Source organism: Prinia subflava, chromosome 2 (genome assembly GCF_021018805.1).
Source record: "Prinia subflava isolate CZ2003 ecotype Zambia chromosome 2, Cam_Psub_1.2, whole genome shotgun sequence".
Taxonomy (NCBI): domain Eukaryota; kingdom Metazoa; phylum Chordata; class Aves; order Passeriformes; family Cisticolidae; genus Prinia; species Prinia subflava.
The window spans coordinates 29,326,618-29,349,690 of record NC_086248.1 but is presented as its reverse complement, the minus strand read 5'-3'; the positions used below and the strand labels follow the sequence as shown (position 1 = coordinate 29,349,690).

Sequence of the window (23,073 nt, the reverse complement as noted above, 5' to 3'; positions counted from 1 at the left end):
CTTGAGAGCATGGGAATCTGCATTTATCTGAATAAAGGGCAGAATCTCAGAACATCTCTGAACTTATCTTGACCTGAGCTGATTTTGATTTGTTTAAGCTGTGACAACAATCATCTGCCAGTGAAGTACCAAGTCAGGTCTAAAGTTGTTTTAGTTTCATTACTGTTTCTACTAATAACAAGTAGTTATTCTGTGTGGCCTGAACTGTGTATCAGCAGAATGAAGTGTGGTGTGGAAATGATCTCTTAATGGTCACTGCAGGAGAACAATTGTGTAACTCAGGAGAGAAAGCTGGCATTAGGGATAACAGAGAATGGAAGGGAAAAAAGAGTAAATGGGAAACAAAAGAAAGAGCCTATGTGCCAACTGGAAATATAGAAATATGAAATTAATCTATCCAGACCCAAGGCCAAGGAAGCCAAAACTCCCACCATGAAGATGGTTGTCATACTGAAGCCCTAGGATGCTGAGGTTCAACTGCTTAAGCAAGACAGAATCCAACCATCTTGGGATGTTGGCTTTTGTTGCCATACAAAATCATAGATCTGGAGACTGATGCCTATTTCGACTGGGTTATGGAGCAGCACTTGTAGAGAGAACACTTCCTTTAGGAGATGGGGATATCTTATGAGGAGAAACCAGCATCATTCAGGATACCACAGATTACTACAAGGGCTACTTTCTAGAGTGGCATAACCAAAATGAGGCAGGAGAGCATCGTCTTCTTGAGCAGAGGATTTCTCAGCAGTACTTTCCCAGGTTTTCTGGGTTGCCCCTTCAAGTCCTTGCATAGAGGCACAGCTTTCTAACAGCTCTCTCATGTAGCTACCAGAGAACAGCAAAACTGTTGGCAGATTTAACTTTCTCATAAGAAAAGCTTAAGTTGAGGAATGAAAACTTCTGCTTCAGTAGGGCCCAAGACAATTATACACCTTAAAAAGGGAACTTAAATAAAAATTTATAGGTTTTTTTTTCCTTTCAAGGGACAAGATACAAAAGTGAAAACTATTTACAATTCAGAAGTCTTATGAGAGAAGTAAACCAAAAGCAAGTTCAGTTCTCTCAGTGAGAAGACAAGTGGGTGGGTTTGCTCATTACAGCCTTCAGACATGGGAGAGAAGATCCTGGTGTATGGGTTAGAGAACTCTTGTCTCCCATACCAAGGGTGCTACCATGTAGTCTGTGAAACAAAAATATGATCACACAGTGCCTTTTTAATTTTTAAATTGTCATTTAGACAAAATAAAGCATGTCAAATCTTGCCTATCTCAAAACAGAGACACTTGTTTACATAGTGAGATTATGTTTAAATGTTTTAGATGTTTCCTCCAGCTGAACAAGGCATACCAAATACATGTGAATGCAGAAACTTGTTAGAAATACACGTGACTAACAAGTCAAAAAACCTTCTGGATGTATAATTTGAGGATGCCTAAACAAATGGATGAAGTCAGATTTGAATTAGCTCCTTTCTTCTATTGATGAGCTAACACTGCTGAGTTAGTAAGGTACTCTGCCCAAATGGTGCACCCTACTTTGACAAAATAAATGCAATGGACATTCCCTGGAAGTAAATGTAAAAGAAAACAGGAATGCATAGACTGTGGTAAGCTCTCTAATAAGATGTAAAACATGTTCTTTAGCAGATGAAACAACTAGAAAACATAAAAAGTAATGAAATAGATTTTCATGCAGCTGCCCTTCAACCTCACAAGTAAGATGAAAGTGCCCTGTAGGAATGGCAAGACAAACAGTCTGCCATGTCATACTTGGTGAGGGGACTATAAAATCAGAAGGAAGATAAATTCCTGGCACAGTGCTATTACAGGTTCCTTTGACTTTCTCAAAATACTATCAGTTTTTCTGCAGAACTCTATTATGCAGAATTTGTGGAAGAACAGGACAGTAATTCCTTAAATGTAATGCTTAACCTCTGCTCTAAAACCACCAACAGATGAGCTTACAACATTGTTCAGTCTTCTTTCATCTGGCAATTCCCTTTCTCTCCATTGTCCTCCTTTCCCCTACTCCTCCCCTGTCCCAAAGTGCTTTATCCCATCTCTCTTTGGCCTGCTCCTGAGCATCACAGTTATAAACAACCCAGGGCTCTAGTTTTATTTCTGTAAATAGTATAGAACAGATATTACCTGATTTTTGAAAGGGGTAGATTATAAATTTGTATATACTGTATAATTTCATCTAAAAGACGATCTGTCATGGAATCAAAATCAGCAAAGGTATCATTCTGTAAAATAAAAGAAATAAAAAATAATAACTGTACTTTCTAATGCAGCAATAAACATTCTGCATTCAGTCTGAACTCTTACTCCCCGGTGTTTCTACCAACAGCACACAAATAAAAGCATTGATATTAACTTTGAATACAAACACTACAGCTAGTTATTATAAATTTTTCATGTCATTTTCTTATAACACAGAATAAAGTTATACATATTTTACTGTAAGGCTACTTTCTTCTAAAAGACCAAAACAAATCTTAACATTACACACCCAGCCTTACTTCTAAGCTGTTCTCTACACTTAAGATTATCTCTAGTGAAACAGACGACCAAACTGCATATTCAGAACTATATCACACTTCCCATGAAATAGAGACAATTTCTGCAATAGCAGTCTACAGAAATACTGATTATTCAAAACGAAACAAACAAACAAACAAAATTCTTAAGACCTTATCCCCAGTTCATAGCTAATTCTTTCCAGTGATCAGCAGTAAGAAATAAAGAGAAAGGCAAAGCCTGCCTAGAACTTTTCAACCCAAGTTCCAAACGATCTGTGCTAAAATCTGTAGTACTCAATATATTGGGAAATGAAAGAAGGAGATGAAATATCACTTTGTGGACAAAACTAAATATCCAGGGTAGTCAAATCTAGAACCAACTAGAATTTCCGAAGAATGTTATACAACTGCATGCCTGGTGATGAAATGGCAAAAAATGCAAACCAATGTTACACAGAGAAAACCAGCCCTAACTGTACATGCAAACAATGATCTACACATCTGGGTTGCATATAATCCGCTGTGTTAGGAAAGCAAGGAAAGAAAACAGCAATACAGCATTTTGTCAGTGTGTAGTGCAAAAGCATCTTAAATGCCCTGTCTAGTTCTGATCATTTGATTTAAATGACAAGAAATTTCAAGTGGGCCAAGGAGGGTATCATGGATGAACAGAAACTGTTTCACATCTAACTGTAAGAAATAATAAATGGATTAAGTCTCTTCAGTTGCCTCCTGAGGGAGAAATTGTACTTGTTTATAAAATATATGATTAACTGAAGCAGTCAATGAGGAATGATTATTGAGTATTTTTTCCAAAACAAGCTGTAAGGTAAATTATTTCAATTTCTTTGTTTGCAACTGAATGACTAATGTATATGAACCACGGAATTAATCTCAACTGTATGCTATGGATACAGAAGTAAAACGTTCAAAAAGAGTCAGCCAACGTTAAGGAGAAGTCTGTCAGCAGCTATTAGGCTCAGTGGCCTCAGTGGAACCCACAAATCAGAAAGTCTCCCAGCTGCTGACTGGCACAAACTAGGGCTAGAGAAGAGAAAGCCTGGCTTGGTGCCTATCCAGCCTGTTTCACAAACCATCCCAGCAGCTACTGCCAGAAAGATGCTAGTGCACTAAATGAAGCTTTTGTTTGAGCCACTGATAATGCTTTGTTCCAGTTCATCGCTGAAGTATGTCTAATACAAAATGTAATACACACATACACAGACAAAAAGTAAAAATTGGTCTTCTGTGCTTTGGCCAGTTTACTTCATCAGAAAATAATAAACTTCACAAAAGTTTAACACAAGAGGTAATTTTATATTTGTTCAAGTGTTATGATGCAGATCTTGCAGTATGCTGACAAAGAACAAGCAACAGGAATTTTGTGTTTCTCAGATCCTCTGAAATAACACATCTCCCTTCTTGCCACACCAGTTTTCATTATTACCATTTTTACCACCAGTATTGAGCATATTTTATGCACAATCCAAATTGCTTATGCTGAGAATTTAGGAGACACAGTGCAGACTACAAATTGGTAGTAACAAATGTTACTCCTTAAAATATTTACTTTCAATACCATACAAGATTTTGAATTACTTTCACACAAGCCACAGATCAAATAAGGGATTCCATGAGAATACAATAAAAATATACAAAATGTGGTAAACACAATAGTGCCATTAAATAAATATGTCTGAAGGTTTACACTGTTTAAAGCTTTACAGAAATTCTATTTTAGTTGGCAAATACCTGATTCCTTTCAGACATAAGAAATTCAATTTTTCCTCCAGGCAGCCCTAGCTCAATGTAAGTCTTCACTAATCTTAGATCTGCGCTGTTACCTTCAAAAGAAAAACAATCAAGAGTTAGATTCTGCAAAGTTAACTTGCAATAAAAGCACTCAGAATACTGAAATGAATCTCTGGCTTTATATTTAAACACAGCTAATTATATTCTCAGCCCTAATTAAAATTCAGTAAGACTTCCAAAGATAAACTACAATGTCAAATTAAGTGACAAAATGGTTTATGAAAATGACATTCAATGCAAGCACTTTTAAAAAAGCAAGGATGTAGGAAGTCATGTTTGATTTTGTCTAAGCCTCCAACTGAGGCCTAGCACTGTGAACATGACATTCTTGGAAACCTAATTAATTTTGATAAAGCCAATTAAAGAACCCAAAGTCAATTCAGTGAAGGAGTATTTTCATAAAATGAAAAGGCAGAGTGAACTATCAGCAGATAAAGATAATTTTAGATACTTTGGTGCCCAAAACAAATGCTAGTTTAGGTAGCATCCTGATTATTTTTCCACATCAGTAGTCATGGATGCTTGTGAAGAAAGAGTTGCCTTTCTGCCTTAATTAGAGAACAGGATTTCTATTTACATTGGTCATTTATAGGAAATAGCTTGTATAAGCTCGCCATTTCATAAGAAAATTCTAACTAAGTGGACTTTCCTAAGGCTTCAAACACAGGCTTTCTAAACAACAGGCTTCTTGGTCAAGTTAATTTTGTGCTGCTTCTACATGCAATAGCACGAGTGCCTACACTAGTAAAAGGGAGTACCTCCAAGTCCTGTTTTTAGAAGTACTTAACAAAGGCTGCTTTCTACCCAAATGAGAAAGGAAAACTATGCTGTTATTTTTTTAACTTAGGAATTTGAAAAATGAAGAAGGTGCCTGTGCTGGTGCAGTCCAGTACACTATCCTACTGCCCTCTTGTGTTTCCTTGCATTGTTAATTTAAGAAGTGTCTCACCAATCCACAAAAACTAGAGGGGATATTGTTACCTAATATGCATATATGCTTTGAACTAAAAGCAGGTGAATATTTTCAAGCCATTTAAACTTTATAATCCTTTCAATTAAAAAGAGATTTTCTCACTTCTATCACAGTAGAATCTTGGTCCTTGAAAATATTCAAAAACCCAACTGGGCTACATCCTGGGCAACCTGCTGTAGGTGACTCTGCTCTGAGCAGGAAGTTGAATGAGACAATCTTCAGTGATCCCTTTTACCCTCAACCACACTGTGATTCAGTGACTTAACCTTTTAGAACCTTATAAACACTTGGCTGCATTTTACATGTATAATTTCTTCTTCTTAAGAAGATTTCATATTTCATTTTCCTTCACAACACAGCAATTCTAAAGAAAACAGTTTTGTCAATAACTCCATTCTCTTACCACAAAATGGACAAAGGCCTTTACAACATAAAAACCTGAAAGATGCACCTGATGTGAATTATGGCATTAACAGATTTACGTGCAGGAAAGTTTTATTAAAGACAGAGATTTCTTAATTTAGAGGAGTTTTTGAAACATGTCAAATGTAGCAGTACAATGTCAGATTCCCATTTCCCTCCAGTGAACCTATTTCCGGTGTTCAGTTCAGAGTTCAAATGACCAAAGCTGAATCTCACTGGTAACCTGAACTGCTTTCTTGTATAGTACCACATTTCCCAGCATACCATCTAGGCCATGGACACAGACTATAAGATGTACTCCTTCTTCTGAACACTCATCGTCTTCCATACTGAAATAGGGGATTGAAGAAGCCAGTTTTAAAACATCACTATACATAAATCCAGGAAGTTTAAGTTGCCTCAATTCTTCTTTAGCCTGTAGGAAACTGGAACAAAAAAAAAACTTATTATACATTTACTATTGCTAGATAAATGTGGTGTCTTCCACAATACAGATTTCTACTGTCATTTTGCTTTGTATTCTACGTAATTAATATGAAGGAGAATATATTTATCAAATTACTATTTTCACAAAATAAGCCATTCCATCAGAACATTTTTACTGCAGATTCCTATAGCCCCTTTTCCTCTGTAACAAAAGCCATATCTCAAGCTCTACTCTCTTCTCTCCTTTGATGGTCTTTGCAAACTCTCAGGTATTTCTGAAACCATTGAAGATGCTGGGTTCATTGTGGTGTTGAGCAAGCAACAGCTTTGTTTCCACAAAATTAAAAAAATACAGAAATCATAACCAATTGGAAGTCAAGATTAAGATATTCACTGACTTTGATAATTCTTGCCAAGCCCATATCTTAGGTCAGAAGAGAGCTGGAGTCAGTGCTTTAATGTCTCACCATAAGTTTCCTGTGGTAAGCTGAATAATTGATACTTGCTTCTGAAACAGCCAGATCCAGACTTCTGATCTTTTACATATTCTATGAAGGCATACACTGTAAGCTTTTTAATAGCTGAGATCCCCACATGCTAAGAATGCCTTGTGTTCCTTTCTTCCACTTCCCTTAGTTTTTGTCTATGGCCTTCCTAATTGCATATCAGTTTCCCTGCAGCACATAAAGCTTTATGCTTTCTTATGCTTCCTTAATCCATCTGTTCTGCATGATCCCTTAGGGTGTCAGGCTGTACCCCATCCTCTTCTGCCTGCTCAGTCTCTCTCCCATTCTACCTTTTGTTCTCTGTTTCTCCAGTTTTATCTTTAGCTCATTCCTGACTAACTGGCAGGAACAGGTCTGAATGAAGTCAGCCTGAACAGAAACCACTGCTGACAGCTGCTCTTATCACTCTGCCACAGAAGCTACTTGAGTTTGTACTCAAGGCATGTTTCCTGAACACACCAAGGGTGGTTCTTTATGGAGCAGATCATACCCTCTGGATTCACAGTTATCTCATGTTCCAGGAGACTATGCTTTTCCCACTGCCAAGTCCTTGATTTTATTCCGAGTTAACTTTTATTGTTACAGAACAGCCCGAGTCGTCTCTCCTCTTCATCTTTCCCATTCCACGCCAGTACCCACCCTACAGTATTTCTGAAGCTACTTTTCTGGCCTGTTCTCCTCCACCTGGCTGCTCACTCCTTCTTTCAGTTCTCAAGCTGCTTTTCACAAACTATATGGTCTTTTATCTCTTCCACCTGCTCAGTGTTTGTTTCTACCTCTCTTTCGAATTTTCTCTCATAGCAACATTTTACTTCCAATACAACACATAAGCTGCTGCTTCACATGTTCATTTAGCAGCAGGGGATTATCAGGGGAACTCCTGTTTACAGCAAGAAGAGGTACAATCTGGGATCCCTGACATTCCTCTAAATTTGATGTTCCTGGTATCCAAACTGCCAGTGCAATTTAGAACACTGTGGTCTCTGAGGTGTTACATTTTTGATATTTGAAGTTAAGATTTAAAAATAACGCCATTACTATAGCTTGCATTACACATTTGCTTCACTTAGCTAAGCTGATGGACAACCAATGTTTTTAGATTTATGTTTTTGAAGCCAAAGCATATTTTCCCAAGCTTGCTATTTTAACAATTTCCATTGCAGAAAACACCATTTTCATGCTCAATAGTCTTTACAACATTCTTCAGCTGAACAATTATTTTTTAAACATAAGAAAGAAAAGTCCTGTTTTGCTTGTTTTTCAAACCACATGAAATGACAAGATTACTCATAGAAGAAGTTTAGCACTAACACACTTTTTATCTGAACACCTAGAAAATGCTGTTACTTGGGTATACAAAATCCACAAGCCACAGTTCTCAGGCATTCTACAGCCCAACAATGCTTCTTTTCCCCTTCTCTATTATATTAACATAATTTCTAAATGTCAAAAGCTTGTTTTAAAACAATAACTTACGCTAACATTTGAGGCTTTGGGGAGCTTTCATACCAGGAAACAGCTGAAGCTGAGCTATAGGATGTGCTGCCCGGCTGTTGTGTAATTGCACCAGATTTATTCTTTGAAGAAGAGGTAACATTGCAAGGAGAGTCTCTCAGAGAAGAAGGGAAAGACAAACAACCAGGAGTACAGACAGGGGGCACAGTCATTATGTCCTGCAGGTGTCCACTGTCAATCATTTCAGATCTCAGGGCTCTCTCTTCTGCTAAGCCATGATCCTGGTCAGCACTGCAAGCTCCATCTAATATACTATAATCTGTTTCTTCATAATACCCATTTTCAATCATTTCTTGATCCTCCTCTTCTTCTTCATCTTCTTGGGAAGAACAAATAATTTGTTTTTCATATGCTTCCTTTTGAGGGCTAACAGGATTGCTATTGTCCATAGGCCAAATGTCTGAAATATCTCTGCTGCTTTGAGAGCCAAAATAGTTTTCAACAAGCCCTTGTTTTACCAAGTCAGCACTATCAGCTGGAGAAGGATTATCTGTACCAGTTTCACTTTTAGCTACGGACAGTTCTTCAGTCGTGCCCTTCAGTTCTAAAGGCTCATTAGGTTTTCCCTTGTTTGTTTTTTTAACTGCTGCATTTACAGATGAAGAACCTGAAAGTGCAGATGGCTCACCCATACAAGTTGTTTCTAAACACAACTTAACTGTTTCTTGTATAGCTCTAGGATGCCTTTTCAGGTCTTGAGAGTTCTTGCAGGTTGTGCTAGGGCCTGTTTGTGGGCTGTAACTTTCCACGTCAGTAGGTGTGTCCTCATCCGAAACAACCAAGTGTAGCAGATCTTTTTTTCCTGAGAGTGAGGAATGTATGGACAGAGTTTTGGTATCCAAGTGCCCTGAATACACAACAAGCTGTTCCTGCAAATTGGTGTTTGATGTTTTACTGTCATCACATTTTGGGAAGTCAATTGCTCCTAGATCCAACACTGTTCTGCTGTCACTTAGCTGGCACTCAGGTACAACAGATATCTTTGAATTCTCATCAGGTGACAGCTCATCATCATCTGAAGGCAGTGAATTTATGGATGTCAGGGATGACTGTATTTCACTTACAGCACTTGTACTCTCAGTGCAATGGCTCTCAATTGTATTTTTTATTGCACAGTCTGGTTTCAGTAAGGGCTGAGGAAACACTCTCTCACTATTGTGTGCACTTTGTCCATGAATATTTTCAAAAACATGATCAGGGTGGGGTTGAGTTGCAAAAGAACTTGGTTCACTTTCTACACCTGAATCTGAAAATCTGGAAGAGGCGTATGTCACATTAACATCTGGCAATTTAGTTATGTCTCCACTTGCAGAGATTTGACCCTCTTTTGTTGAAAGAGTAGGTGGATTGCTTTTCATTTTTGTCAAGATGTCACTGGTGTGCTGACAATTTCTCTCATGGACCTCTTCCTTTTCAAGCATGGGTTCCTGTTCTCCCAAATTCAATTTATTTCCAGTTTCTGAAGACTGAATATTGGGTGCCAGCAAATTCTCTTCATGCACTTCATCTTGCGGAAACTTAGCCCATGATCCAGTGTGAGCCACTCCTTTCTCCTCTTCGTAAAGATTCTTATTACTTGGTTTGACCTCAGCTGTCCTGACTCCTGAGGAAGCTGGCTGACCTCCATAAAAACCTTCAAGTGTACCTCTGTGTTGTAAAGCACTATCTGCTTGAATAGTTCCAGAACCTGTCTGGGAGATAGTCAGTCTATCAAAAATAGCCTCATTTTCACAGTGCACAGGACTACTTGGACCTGGTTGGTCACCTTCAATCTTGACAGCCATTTCATCATATGGCAACAATGGAAGGTCTCTTTGAGTTATCTGCCTGATGCAGGCCTTTGTATCACAAGGAATTTCACCTACTCTAGGGTCCAGCCCTTCGTTAGCATTGTATGAAGGCTCGCCGTCTAACCTTCTACAGGCATTTTCCAGTGCCGCACTTAGCAAACATTTGTATCCCACTAACACCACAGAGTCCTTTGAGTTCTGTTTTACGACTTTCTTTGTGTTTTCAGATTTAATTGTTTTTATGAGCTTAGCAACCTTAGCTTTGGATTTATTGGTATCTTCATTTTTCCCTTTGAAGGTTTTTGTCAGCATCTTTTCAGCTTCTGAAGGCCAAAAGACAGAGGCACCAGCAGGTCTTATTTTTAGTTCTGGACTAGTAAAACCAGCAACGAAACCTTCTTCAGCTTCAAATTTATCCAGTTTATTGGACTCTGCCCTTGGAACATTCTGAGCTACCAACCAGGGTACATCCAAATCTGTGACAGAAGGAAGAGAAACTATGTTTACAATAAGGTTATGCAGATAAGTGATGCTATAACACATTAGCAATTATAGAATTTTACACATCCCCAAAACTCAAGCGAAAACCCCATATCCTATCAAATAAATGTAGTCCTTCAAAGCCAGCAAAAAATTTATTAAAAATACTCAAGTTTTACATAGTTTTTGCTCCTTTCTTCAAAGAGGAAATTGTACTGTGAGGTGTGTTTACCTTCAGTAACTGAATCTAAATACCGATCTTCAAAGATAATAGGCAAGGAGTTCATATCTCCATCTAGTTCACTGCATTCAATAGGGAGGGGTGGAAGAGAACTGCAGAAGGAAATGTTTTTGATAGCTGCACACACCTGTAGATGACTCTGAGCACTGAAAAAAGGAAGCAGTCCTCCATGAAAAAAACATTAATAGAAATTACCAACAGTTTAATTCATTTTAGTAGAAGCTTTTCTACTAATTAACTATTAATAGCTTGATTATTTAATAACTGCTTATATAACTTCCAGTACTTTAAATCTAATTTGGGAACAAATGTTTCTCTTGAATCTCTTACATATTTTTGCAATGCTATTTCTACACAACACAAACTCTAGAGTAACAGTACTACATGCTATATACTGTGAAATTCCAAAGGCTACTCACTGTAGTTCTTGAAAGGCAAGAGCAGCTTGCCTAGGATGTTCAAAGCAAAAGAATGCTTCAGCAAATCTGCGCACCTGCAAGATGCAAATGAAGGTAGATCTTATTTCACCTTACAAATAATGTTTAAAAATCCACCAGCATTTCTATGCATCAATGTATCATTTGTATGTATAATACAGACAGCTACTTTTTTTTTTAGATGTTCATTCTGGATGGCTGCCCCAGACAGGACTAGTGACTAAAACAATTTTAATTTGTGCTCTGGATAACTGAGAATTATATTAGACTCAACTGCCTGCTGAAAATTTGATTTCCAATAAATCAATCATTCAAATCAGGCTCAAACAATATGACACAAAAATGCTATTGGAAATTTTGATGGGAAGAAAGGAAATGACTGTTCAGTTCACACTTCTGAATAAGCCTGAGTATTACCTTCAGAAGCAGAAACCCAATAGATATTCTGCAGTCTCAAAATATAGAGGAGTGTTTAAAACTTTCCATAAGTACTCTCTAGCCCACAGTAAACTGCTGTGCAAAAGAATATTTTGTTTGCAAAGATTTTGGCTGGAAATGATGAATATAGTAACAGAATGTACATTAATTATAAGAACTGTATTAAAGACTTAATTGTATGTCTGAGGTCAATAAACAATACAATACTGAAGTGGTATTTAATAACACATGGCAGCATATTTTTTACCAGCAAATGTATTAAACTATCAATATTTTACCATCAAATACATGCTAAAATAGAGAATGTGAATTATACAGCAATTTGCTACAAATGAAAACATAATCAATGTATTGAAAATGTAGTATCTAGAAACCCCAAAGGTTTTGCATGAGATTACTCACGTTTCCAATAGTCTATATAAATATTAATTCAATCAATATGCATTTTATTTACAACTGACAAATCACCTGCATCAAAAAAGCAAACCAAAGAGAATGGGCTGTGCAATGGTTATTGGCAATAGCTTGTTTGTTAACATTAATTTGGTTGTATCAATTTAAACAAAATTTCTGTCCCACTTTGAGAATTACATATTAGTCTACTAAATCAATAACTTATTTACCAAACACTTCCTGGCCTTCTACAACTTTATTTAATATACTCTGGGTCTTCCTCTTAAATTATGGAACTTCCTGAACAGACTGGGAGTTTTCAGTGTGAAGCTGGCAACAAGTGTGAAGACCTAGTTCAGTTCCCTCAGCTCTCTCACTCAGAGCTGCAGCCAGCATCTGCACCTGCCCTGAGCACAAGCATGGCTCTGGGAAAATCGTGTGCAAAAACTGGCAAACATCAGATTTTCAGGACCACATTAATTTTGTTCAGAGATAAGCACTTGCATGGGAGTTCATTTCCCTCCTGATGCACTGCCCAGTACACTTTTAGACAGTACCACTTCTATGAACTTTAAGTTCTGTAGCTTCTGCACATTTTGTTTTCTTAATACAAGAACTGAGGAGACAATTGTTCCAAGGTGTTTAAGAAAAGACCCAATCCCAAATCACAAACATTTAACCCATAATCTCTAACTTGCAATAGAAACTGAAGGTCCTGTCCTAATCTTCCAGAATTTATTGTAGTGTATTACATAAAATTAATCTTAGTCATAACATCATCTCTGAATAATCATGCTTTGGAGTAAAAAGAAAACACAAAATTCAACATTTTCTTGTAAATGTAAGTTCCACTCCTGCCAGAACTCAATTTGTTTTCTTTCAGAATTTGTTGTTAGGAGTTTATACATACACATGTGGGATTAGAATTGATGTTCCCAAGTAATTTGCTGCGTTTTCCCAGCTGGCTTTTCTAAAGAGACATCTACCTTGCAATATATGATTTTTTTCAGAGTTAATCTCCACCCTTTCCCCAGGAAGAGGGACTGTTATACAATAGACTTAACAGATTTTTTACTGCTTAAAAACTAGATGTCAGAACGATCAATCATGAAGAGTGGACATTATCATTTTAAATCAAGGAATTCAAAAATTAATTAAAGATCCTAATCAATCAGGTAACAGTTACAGGAACATTGCCAAATTAGTAGATGTCTGTGGTATATGTCAGGAAAAGGGCACACAGCTGTTTCCCAGGAGACAAGCAAGGTAGTTTGGAGTTTAGATGTGAGCACTTCACCACATAAAGTTATATGGAGACTAAATCTTTAGAATACTGCATTCTCTCCAACAGAAGAGGAAGGCATTTTTCATTTGCAATAAATCCCATTTGTACTTAAGTAATTCCAGTTCTTTTGAAGAAAAGCTCATTATCAGCTCCAGACAGCTCCAGGTAGAATAGCAACAGTATAAAACTAGTTGAAAGCAAGCTCCAAAAGCAGGTAAGTCTTCATTAATGAGAGAAAAGAACCCCAATCAACAGTAGTTTATGTTTAATCAGTGCTTAACTTACTCAAGGACTGAGGCACTTGCTAGGACACTGTTAACCAGGCTCTGCAGAACCAGAGTCACTGCCAGCTCTGCTAATGACGCAGGAACCACTGACTTGGGCTGACTCCACAAGGACTTTGCAGGAGGAAATTGCAGCTGCTACTCCTAATCTCTACAGACTGCCCACAGGCGTGGTTTTTATGGTCCTCCCAATGTAAACAGAAGAACTGTGTATAAAAATTGCTGTGGAATACATATTGTGTGTCTGCATATTTATGAATGGCAATCACAGATCTTAGTTTTCAGCTCTCCTATTTCAGGACTAATCAAACTGAAAGAAATAATTTTGGAAGCATATATTCAGACCTACCAGAAGATGTCACTACAGAACAAAGAGATGAACTAGTTTAGTACTCAAACGTTTTGTAATATAAAATAAGATACTCTGAACAGTTTTTTCAATTAAATACACTTGTAAAACCTTATCAGTATGATCATGTAGTAGATGGATGTTCAATTTCACTTAAAGCATTCTTTAATTTTCAATGTAGTGCTTTCCCAAGTATTTGAATATTGAAACACTTAAGTAACTATAAGCAAAATTATTAAAATATAATTTCAATACTTGAACAACTCTTCAGCAAAAACACCTTTTATAAGCATCTGTGCAAAGAGGGTGAAAGTCATTTGACCAAATACAGGTGGCAGGCCTTTCTAGGGGGCATTTTAACACAACTATCTTATCCACTCAGATTAATCACTTCCTAAAAGAGTTCATTAATGAACTTTCCCAGGGAGAAATTTCCTGTGGAAGGTAGTCTGGAAATATTGCAAGAAGAAAAGATAAAATGAGATTTAGCATTCAGTAGTGGACACATCAATGTATCCATTTCCAAACTAAAAAGGTTTCTTATTCCAGAAAGGACAGGTAAGTCTCTTAAGAGAAGAATTAGTAGATCATCTTTTAAATCTCAACTAAATCAAATAACCAGAAAGCCTGCATCACTTGTTATGTGCAGATAATGGCTCCAGTGGAACCTGATCATTGTAGATTTCCCAAGGTATGCTAATACAATCCCTTTGAATATAAATTTTCATTATATTATTAATAAAAGTGACAATTTATAATACTAAGCACTGCAAAACAAGAACCAAAATCAACAACTGAACACACTCTTAGAAAAGATAAGGCAGAAATTCAGCATCTTTCTTTCATTTAAAGGTTTACTGAATTTATGGATTGTGAGTTCCTGCTCTACTGCCACTTGGGAAGCCCAGCAGAGCAAAGGTTTCCTACACATATTTCAATTACATATATTTGCAAAGTATTCACACAAACTCCTATCATCTTGGAGTGCAGAAAACAAGTATCCATTTAAAAACTAAGCAATATTACGTCGCTGGTTCTATCGAAGTTGGCTCAGGTAAAAATCCCTTCTCAACACTGTATTATGCAATTCTTACAGAGTCAGCCTGCTTGCTTTCTGCTATCAGGCACTAAATAAAAATGTCATTTTAGTATTACCCATGCCTTGTATCTCCTCTCCAGTCTTTGATCAATTATAGAGTATCCACAAAGATAACAAAGGAGTGAGCATAACAGCAACTCAAAAGGACACAGGGCATGCAGATATAAAATCAAATCATACTTTTTTTTTTCATAGGGAGGAAGGGACCACTTTTTTCAAACTGGAAAGCATCACAGAAATACTTTTAATATGTGCAATATCTCAATTCCCATAGAATAATAAATACTTTGATATATACTCCCTAAAACAATTGCAGGAAAACTCAGTAATTGAGAGATTTATGAGCTAAGGAGGATGACTTAGATCACAGATTTTAAAAGAACCACATACAAACAATATAAAGTCACCCCAGGACACACATTTAAGAAGATAAATACATGATCCTTAGCAGTGTCTTTTCTGGAGCAGTAAAAATTAATATATTAATTCTTCCTTTGATTTTATTAAACATAAACTTGTACAAACACTACCATATCAGCAGCTGAATGCAAAGCAGGTTAAACAGAACAGTATTCTTGTTTCATACCTTCCACCAGTTAACTTGAGGGATTCCAGTATTTATACAAAAACCACAGAAAGGTAAGATTCATAGGCAATAAAATTATCCCCTTGTTATGGGTAGCACATCAAACAAATAACCCTTGCATTCTTTCTGAAAAATTCAATTTATTCTCCAACAGCCTTCAAACAGGCTATTTCCACAGCCACGATTTCCTCACTAAACAATGTGATTTATGAGGTAAGAGTGATGCCTTAGTCCATACTCGATTATATTTCACTATGGGAACATCACTGCTGTGGTTCTGCCTGCAGAGAGCCCACAGCAATTGCACACACCCACAGACAGACAAACAGCACTACAGATGTGTTAGAACACACACATACTCCAGTGCCAGATCATGTCACATAAAGAAGTGTTTCTTTTATAAAATCCCATTAAGGGACTTCTCAAAACTTATTAACATCATAAATTATTAACTCAGAAAGAAATATCCTTGTTTATGATGTAAACAGGCAGCCTAGATGCAACAGAGAAGTAAAATTTAGAGTGGGTACTAGACATGGCTCCCACAGAAAAGTACATCAGTCTGCACAAATATATTATTCCACAGCCTGCAATCTGCTTTCTGATCCGCATTTCTTATTCAAAAGAACACTGAATTACTTGGTTCATAATCATAAACATAAATAATATGTTTTATGCATTATATTCCAACAACATAATACATTATATACAAGGTAACAAATGAAAAGCAACAGCTCCCTTTACAATTCCAACCAGCTTTCTGAAATATAAATAGAAAAATGGTTATCTGGAGTCTCATTTTGATACACATTTCCATAACAATGTGTCCCAGTAAGCATATGAAGGTCCCTGGGTCAATACTTACTCTTAATGTGTGATGCTCTTGTGCTAGCAAAGCTGTGACCTCGTCTTGTAAGGTAATGACCTCCAGAAACTGCCCCCAAAGAGCCATCAGAAGTGAGCAAAGCTGAGCAAGATTCATATTTATAAGTTCTGCCAGTTCATCAGGATTTTCCATTTTCTGAAGTCAGGAAAAAATATTTATTTTTTTATAATCAGTGATTCACTGATGAAACCATAATGTACAGACAGGAATTAAAAAAAAAAAAAGTGTACTTTATGTTAGCGAGAATTTTAATTTAAAAAGAAACTTCCAAATGAGAACTGTTTGAACTAAGTATCAATACTGGATGGCCTGGGATGTCCTAAAACCAAGACACTGGATCAATCTATGTTACAACAGTCATGGATTATCTTATGTTGTATTAAATATTATCCCGTTGCTTTTTAGAATTAGGACTCCTGTCCAAAAATTAAAGCAATAATTCCACTTATGGCAAAGATAAGAGATTTCAACTGTTGTATTTTCTAAGATATAAAAATATTGTGTGCCTGAAAGGAAGAGAAATCAGGAACCCAAAAATCAACACTTGCTATGTTAATCCAACTTTGATAAAATCGTAAGAATTTAACAAAGATATCTTCATTTCAGAATAGTTTTAACTCACAATAACCTTTATAAGATGCTATATATCTACATACATTTTATGCAGTCAGGAAGCAATGTTATAGCACAGGCTTCCTAGAACCGGATCACACCAAGACAAATTTGGTGTGAAACAAGTTTTGCTTTCTTTCCAACATACTGTAATCCTGTGATACAGCCCCACAGCAGCTGCAGATAGCTAGCTTATATTCTCTGCCATTTTAGAAAACAACACAGTTTTTCAGAAACTCATTGTAGGCCCATAAGGCACTGAGGCAAAGGGTTTAAAAGGAAAAGATAGTAAAGAATCAACTGTAGCAACATTGCAGGGCTAGTAGAAAAAAGGCCTGGGAATATAAAAACACCAACTTAACCAATAATAAGAGAAATAAGAGAAACTTTTGATAAGTACTGTACAAAAGAACAGAAAGAAGAAAACTGAAAATGTTTAGCAAGGTAAGGGAGAAACTAACAAATTCAGAGAAGCTATGTAAATATAAAATCTATTTTAATATATAAAATAAGATTATTAGTTGCCTATAGAGAGCAGTGATGAATTTGTCTCCAGTTTTACAAATTACATCCTTTGAAAGGCCATATTACATTTTCCTGCAGTTATACTGCTACTGTAGTAACTGAAGGTGAGCTGACTGTTCTTCCAAGTTGGGCAGATGGCCCACTCAGCAGCAAAGCACGGATAATTTTTCAAGAAGTTTTAAAATCTTTAGACTTTGCTGTGACCCAGAAATCAGTTATTCAGCTGGGGCTAGTTCTGACTAAGGAGAGAGATGGGGAGCCATTTAAAGTAGACACTGTTTCTTTGAGAATGTAGGGAAAACAGGAAAAGGAGAGGGCATCAGAACAAGTACTTTCAAATGTGGGGATGACTTGCAGAATCTCCTTTTGTAAAATCTACTGCTGCTTGATCTTGTGTCATTGTTATTTGATACCATCAAACCCCAGCAAATCAAATTATAACTGCAGAAAATTCAAAGCGTGATTTTCATCCAAGTAATGCACCTTTCTAAACTTTCAGTTTCATGATATAAATAGGTACACAGCTACCACTGACACACCAAGCCACCAGATCAACAGTTCAGTTTTGGCATCAGTTGCACAATTTCTCTTCAGAGGAAGAGTTGAAAGAAGTGCTGGCAAAAAACCTACATGCTGTCATCCCTGAAACAGGCCATTTATTCCCAAGAAGCATATAAAATCAGCACATTCTACTTTTATAGTCATTTCACTTATTTAATACATGGAAAAAAAAAAAGCCCTGTACCTTGACTTCTTCACACAATTCTGTAAGACGAATATCTACATCTATGTTTTCTGGAAAGATGAGAGGACATACCCGTGAGTAATGTACTTTCCAAGTGGCAGAGTAAAACAAATTATGTCACAAAACAATTTTAACACATGAAAAAGAATTCATCAAATAAAACTTGAAGCCATATTAAGTGCCACAATTATTAAGTAAACTATAAACTTCCATTAAAATTCTTCATAGCAATTTCTGAGATTGAGGACTAAACATAATTAAGAAAAAAAGTTTGCAATTATTGCGATTGCTTATCATGACACCTTGTCAAGGATAACAATCTTCCATTTGAAATAAATTTGAAAACACTGTAGTTTAGATGATACAATTCTCAGATTATCCATTGATACTGCTGCTATTTAGCAGCAATGCCATCACTTAAAACCAAGGTAATACAATTCATTTTCTACCAGATTTTCTAGAGAAGCCTTATTCCTGTATCATTTTTCTAAAGGTATATAATTTATAAGATACATGAATATAAATACAAGACTTTAGCTGTATGAGGAATTATTTTTTAGTCAATAAAACTGTTCTTTAAGTGATCTCTCAGTAGCTCAATGTTAAGAGTAAATCAACCTAACACAGTATGGCAGCTTAAACTGGATCTGAACCTTGAATGACTCATTTATGGAGAAAACAGATATATTCCTTCATGAAGATGTTTTTCCTTGTTAAACAGCACTATTTGTTTTGGGGGATTTGATAAATCAAATAATAATTTGGTATTATGTTTAATTTCCTTCTGTATCTGAAGTATGAGTAATAAGGGAACAATTCTTAAACTCTAACATCACCTGTAACAAGCACTTATATTTCATTTTTGACACACAGTATTAAGGACAAAAATGTTCAATATTTCTTGAAGACACACAGCAACAAAATATGCCTTGAAAGCCTCAATAGTAACTTCAGGGTATGGATAATGAACAAAGGTTTACAGAACAGCAACATTGTGTATACTCAACTTCTATTTTAATTACGCCACCTATCCCTGGTAAGTATATATTGATTTTCAACTAATAGCATTCATCATGCTTAGGTTTGAACTTTATGCCACACAAATTAACTCACACAACTCAAAGTTCTGAGCAAAAAAGCAAATTGCAGAAATGTATGATGTGCTCAGAAAAAAGTTTACAAAAACTTTTTAAAGAAACTACATATATCTTTTGCTAAACAGTACTTCATGATAATTTTTCTGAAAATGTGTGAAAAAAATTTAAGCTGTAATACTAGCTTTGGTATGGCCAGCTATAATACTAGCTTTGGTATGACAATTTTTGTCATTAGTGAAAAAATTAAATGTTTTACTTACAACACCATACTGATTATTTGTCACACTTCAATTGACAATAAGCTTGTTGAATAAGATTTAAAACTCTGAAATCTGAAATCTTTATGGAAAACCCTGAACTATATTAATATCCCAACGCTACTTTAAAAAAAAGAAGGCAGACTAGAGCTAACATAACACAAAAGGAAATTAAGCACTTACATTCTATAGCAGTAATGTTAACCCAGCAAACATCTAATGTGACTTTGCTGGCTCTGCTAAAAACCAGTTTGGCTTCCTTTTTATAATAAAACCAAAACATACTCATAGATGATTAAGCTGGTGATCTGCTATGAGACTGAACTGCCATTATATCCTTTTCCCAAGTGAAAGTTCCTTGTGCTTAAACAGCTTAAACTGTAACCTTTTGCCCAGCATCAAGCCCACACTGACACTCTCCAGAGGGAGGAGTGGCCCATGCAGATATGGACAAATCCACTCTAAGCACTCATAATGCCTTGTGTAGTGTTTGGAAGAACTAAGTCTTGAGATACCAGAAGGAATCAGAAAGATTTCTCAGAAAGAAAAGGTATAAATTATCTTTAATCATCTAAAAATCACAAGTCCGTGTTGCATTAAATGAAGCTATAATTTTAAGCTATTTTTAAAATGTTGATGACTGACTGAACTTTCACTAATTTGTGTTTAGTAAAGTAGAACAACACTAAATCAAAAAACAGCAATGATGTCTCATTTCATCATCTATATTTTATCATCTATACTCAGCCTAAAATTTTGTAGCTCAATTCTGCAGACTTCAGAGTTTAACATATGCTTGCTATGGCTGAATACTGAGATTGTTTTTTCACCAAATGGAGAAACATTTTATATTATTAATAATAATATAATATTTTATAGTATCAATAAAAATCTGACGGATTATATCAGCTGCTTTGGAAACATACCTAGGTAGGCGAATCTCTGGGTTCGTGGATATGTTCTTCTGAGAAGGCGTTCATAAAGGACCTGCATGCTGGCCTTGGCTAGTTACAGGGATTGTACACACATGACTAGTTACTACACTCCTTTTTTCAGCTGTGATTTATTATTTGCCTTAAAGTTAGTAAAAGAGCTTATTGCTAGCCTAGCAATTAGTGCAGTTAGATCAGTACATGAAAACATATCATTTTAGTGTAGTTTCTAGATTAAGTATCACTTGTGATGCACATTAATGTAGTGATTTTTATTTCCTGAAACCAGTAATATTTAAATGCTCAATTACAAATATTGAGTCCAACAGTTGTCTTCGCATGCTTCTGGAAAATCAGTGCCTTGTGTTAAAATTATATGACAGAGCAATAGCAAAGCAAAGACAAGAAACAAAATTAAAGAGAGAATAATCTTATCCTAAAACAAAAAAGTGATGATTCTGAAGTTTAAACAGGACTGGATATTCTCTTCTGCAATGCCCATTTAAACTTCACAGATAAAATATCCACTATAAAAAATGTTCATTTACTTTAAAATTAAAAAAGAGCGCAAATTACAATTGCGTACTTTGTGAAGTCCAGAGAGCCCGAGTTTCTTTATAGACATTACAGAAACAGCTTTTTTTTTGTTAACTGCTGATGGATTTTAGAAACATTAACGTTAATGGTAGGTATTATTTTTCGTGAGCAAAATGTGAGTAATAACTAAAGCTTATATGATTAGTACTTTTTATTATATCAATTGTCCCGATCAATATATAAACAAAATAACTGAAATAAATGAAAAAGATATTTATAAAGATGAAAAAAAACCAAGTAATTCTAGCAGAGACTTAAAAAATAAAAATAAAAAATTAAACCCACAGGAAACAAACTGTCAGTAGTATCTTTACAATGAATGTTAAATCTTAGTTTTAATTTTCTCTTCAGATATTTAATGTGAGCTCTTCTGTTCAAAACAACTTTCCTAAAGGTAAGCTAAATTACCCATATAGATGAGAAAAAGTCTGATTCAAGTTCCACTGAAGCTTGTGAGTGATTTTGCTGTCTTCAATGTGGTTGAAAGTCAGCAACACTTCATTGCCAGTATGAAACTCAATGGCACCTTTTCTCTATTACATACATACTTTGAAGGACTGTTTTAGGGGAACTGAAGATCATATCTCAAACATCTGAGTATCAAGATTTAGTCTATGCCTATCCTTAGAACAACAATAGTGCCATCAAACTCAATATATTGAGCTGGTGAAGCAAATCCAGAGAAGGGCAACAAGGCTGGTGAAGGGTCTGGAGCACTGCTCCTGTGAGGAGCAGCTGAGGGAGCTGGGGTTCCTCAGCCTGGAGAAAAGGAGGCCCGGGGGAGATCTTACTGCTCTTCTAGAGCTGCCTGACAGGAGGGGGTAGCCAGGTGAGGGTCAGCCTCTTCTCCCAGGTAACAACTGACACAGCAAGAGGAAATGATCTCAAGTTCTACTAGAGGGGGCTTACACTGGATAGTAGAAAAGATTTCTTCACTGAAAGGGTGGTCAGGCACTGGAACAGCCTACCCAGGGAAGTGGTGGAGTCGCCATCCCTGGAAGCATTCCAAAGGCATGAGGATGTGGCACTTGGGAGATGTGGTTTAGTGGTGAACATGGTGTTGCTGGGTTAATTGTTGAACTTCATGATCTTTAGAGGTCTTTTCCAACCTAAATGGCCCTCTGATTCTATGATACGGGAAAAAGCAAATTTTGACCTTAAAAGGAAAACTAAGAGTTGAGTCACTCCTCTAACAAGGTGTTTCTCTCTGTCTCAAAATTAAGATCACTGACAGAAAAATGTAGCAGTAACTGTAGCAGTATTTTTGCTTCTACAAAGAAAACTCCTCAGTTTCTAGTATTTTTCTATGGAGAGATTTGTAATATGCTCCCTGAATTTTTTCCCCCACCAAAAGTAGCTTTGTATTTTGTAAACAGAAGTGAAACCTTCTTTCTTTGAATCACTAACTGATCACATCACATTTTTAAAATATCTTTCATATCTCAATTACCAACCTTACTGTTTCACCATGCTTAGTTTTGACAATGGTAAAATTAAACAATACAAAAATCAGTAAATACTGTCCACAATCCATAGAAATGCCAAATGATCTTTTTTTTTCTCTAATAGAACATGACTAAAAAAAGTATATGCTTGCTGAGGAAAAATTCTAAATAATTGTTTACAATGGCAATGTATTTTCCTTTCTTAGTTCCACTGCTCTTCTAGTTCACAAATCAAGGTTAGGCTCTCTAATATACCTTCATTCTACAGAAAAGGAATGTACCTGTACATTCCAATACATCACATGTAATACTTTTGCAGTTACTTTTATCACATGTGGTCAGCTAGAAGTCTTCATGGCAACTACATGTGCTTAAAAAGTTAAACTACAAACTAAGTCAGCAGCAATTTTTTCTTGCAG

General features: G+C 36.1%; 1 protein-coding gene across 3 annotated transcripts in view; it reads right to left on the bottom strand.

The window, feature by feature from the left end:
- FAM135A (family with sequence similarity 135 member A) overlaps positions 1-23,073 on the bottom strand; it is a 79,288-nt gene that overhangs the window by 9,549 nt on the left and 46,666 nt on the right. For 2 of the 3 annotated variants that reach the window (XM_063389442.1, XM_063389443.1), the window contains exons 10-18: positions 20,607-20,684; positions 18,327-18,376; positions 16,424-16,579; positions 11,107-11,180; positions 10,679-10,833; positions 8,138-10,442; positions 5,994-6,154; positions 4,274-4,365; positions 2,148-2,245 (exon numbers count right to left, since the gene is read on the bottom strand). In XM_063389442.1, coding sequence (XP_063245512.1) covers positions 2,148-2,245; positions 4,274-4,365; positions 5,994-6,154; positions 8,138-10,442; positions 10,679-10,833; positions 11,107-11,180; positions 16,424-16,579; positions 18,327-18,376; positions 20,607-20,684 — 3,169 coding nt within the window. The remainder of the gene's footprint in view (positions 1-2,147; positions 2,246-4,273; positions 4,366-5,993; positions 6,155-8,137; positions 10,443-10,678; positions 10,834-11,106; positions 11,181-16,423; positions 16,580-18,326; positions 18,377-20,606; positions 20,685-23,073) is intronic. The other variant, XM_063389444.1, reaches the window with a different exon arrangement.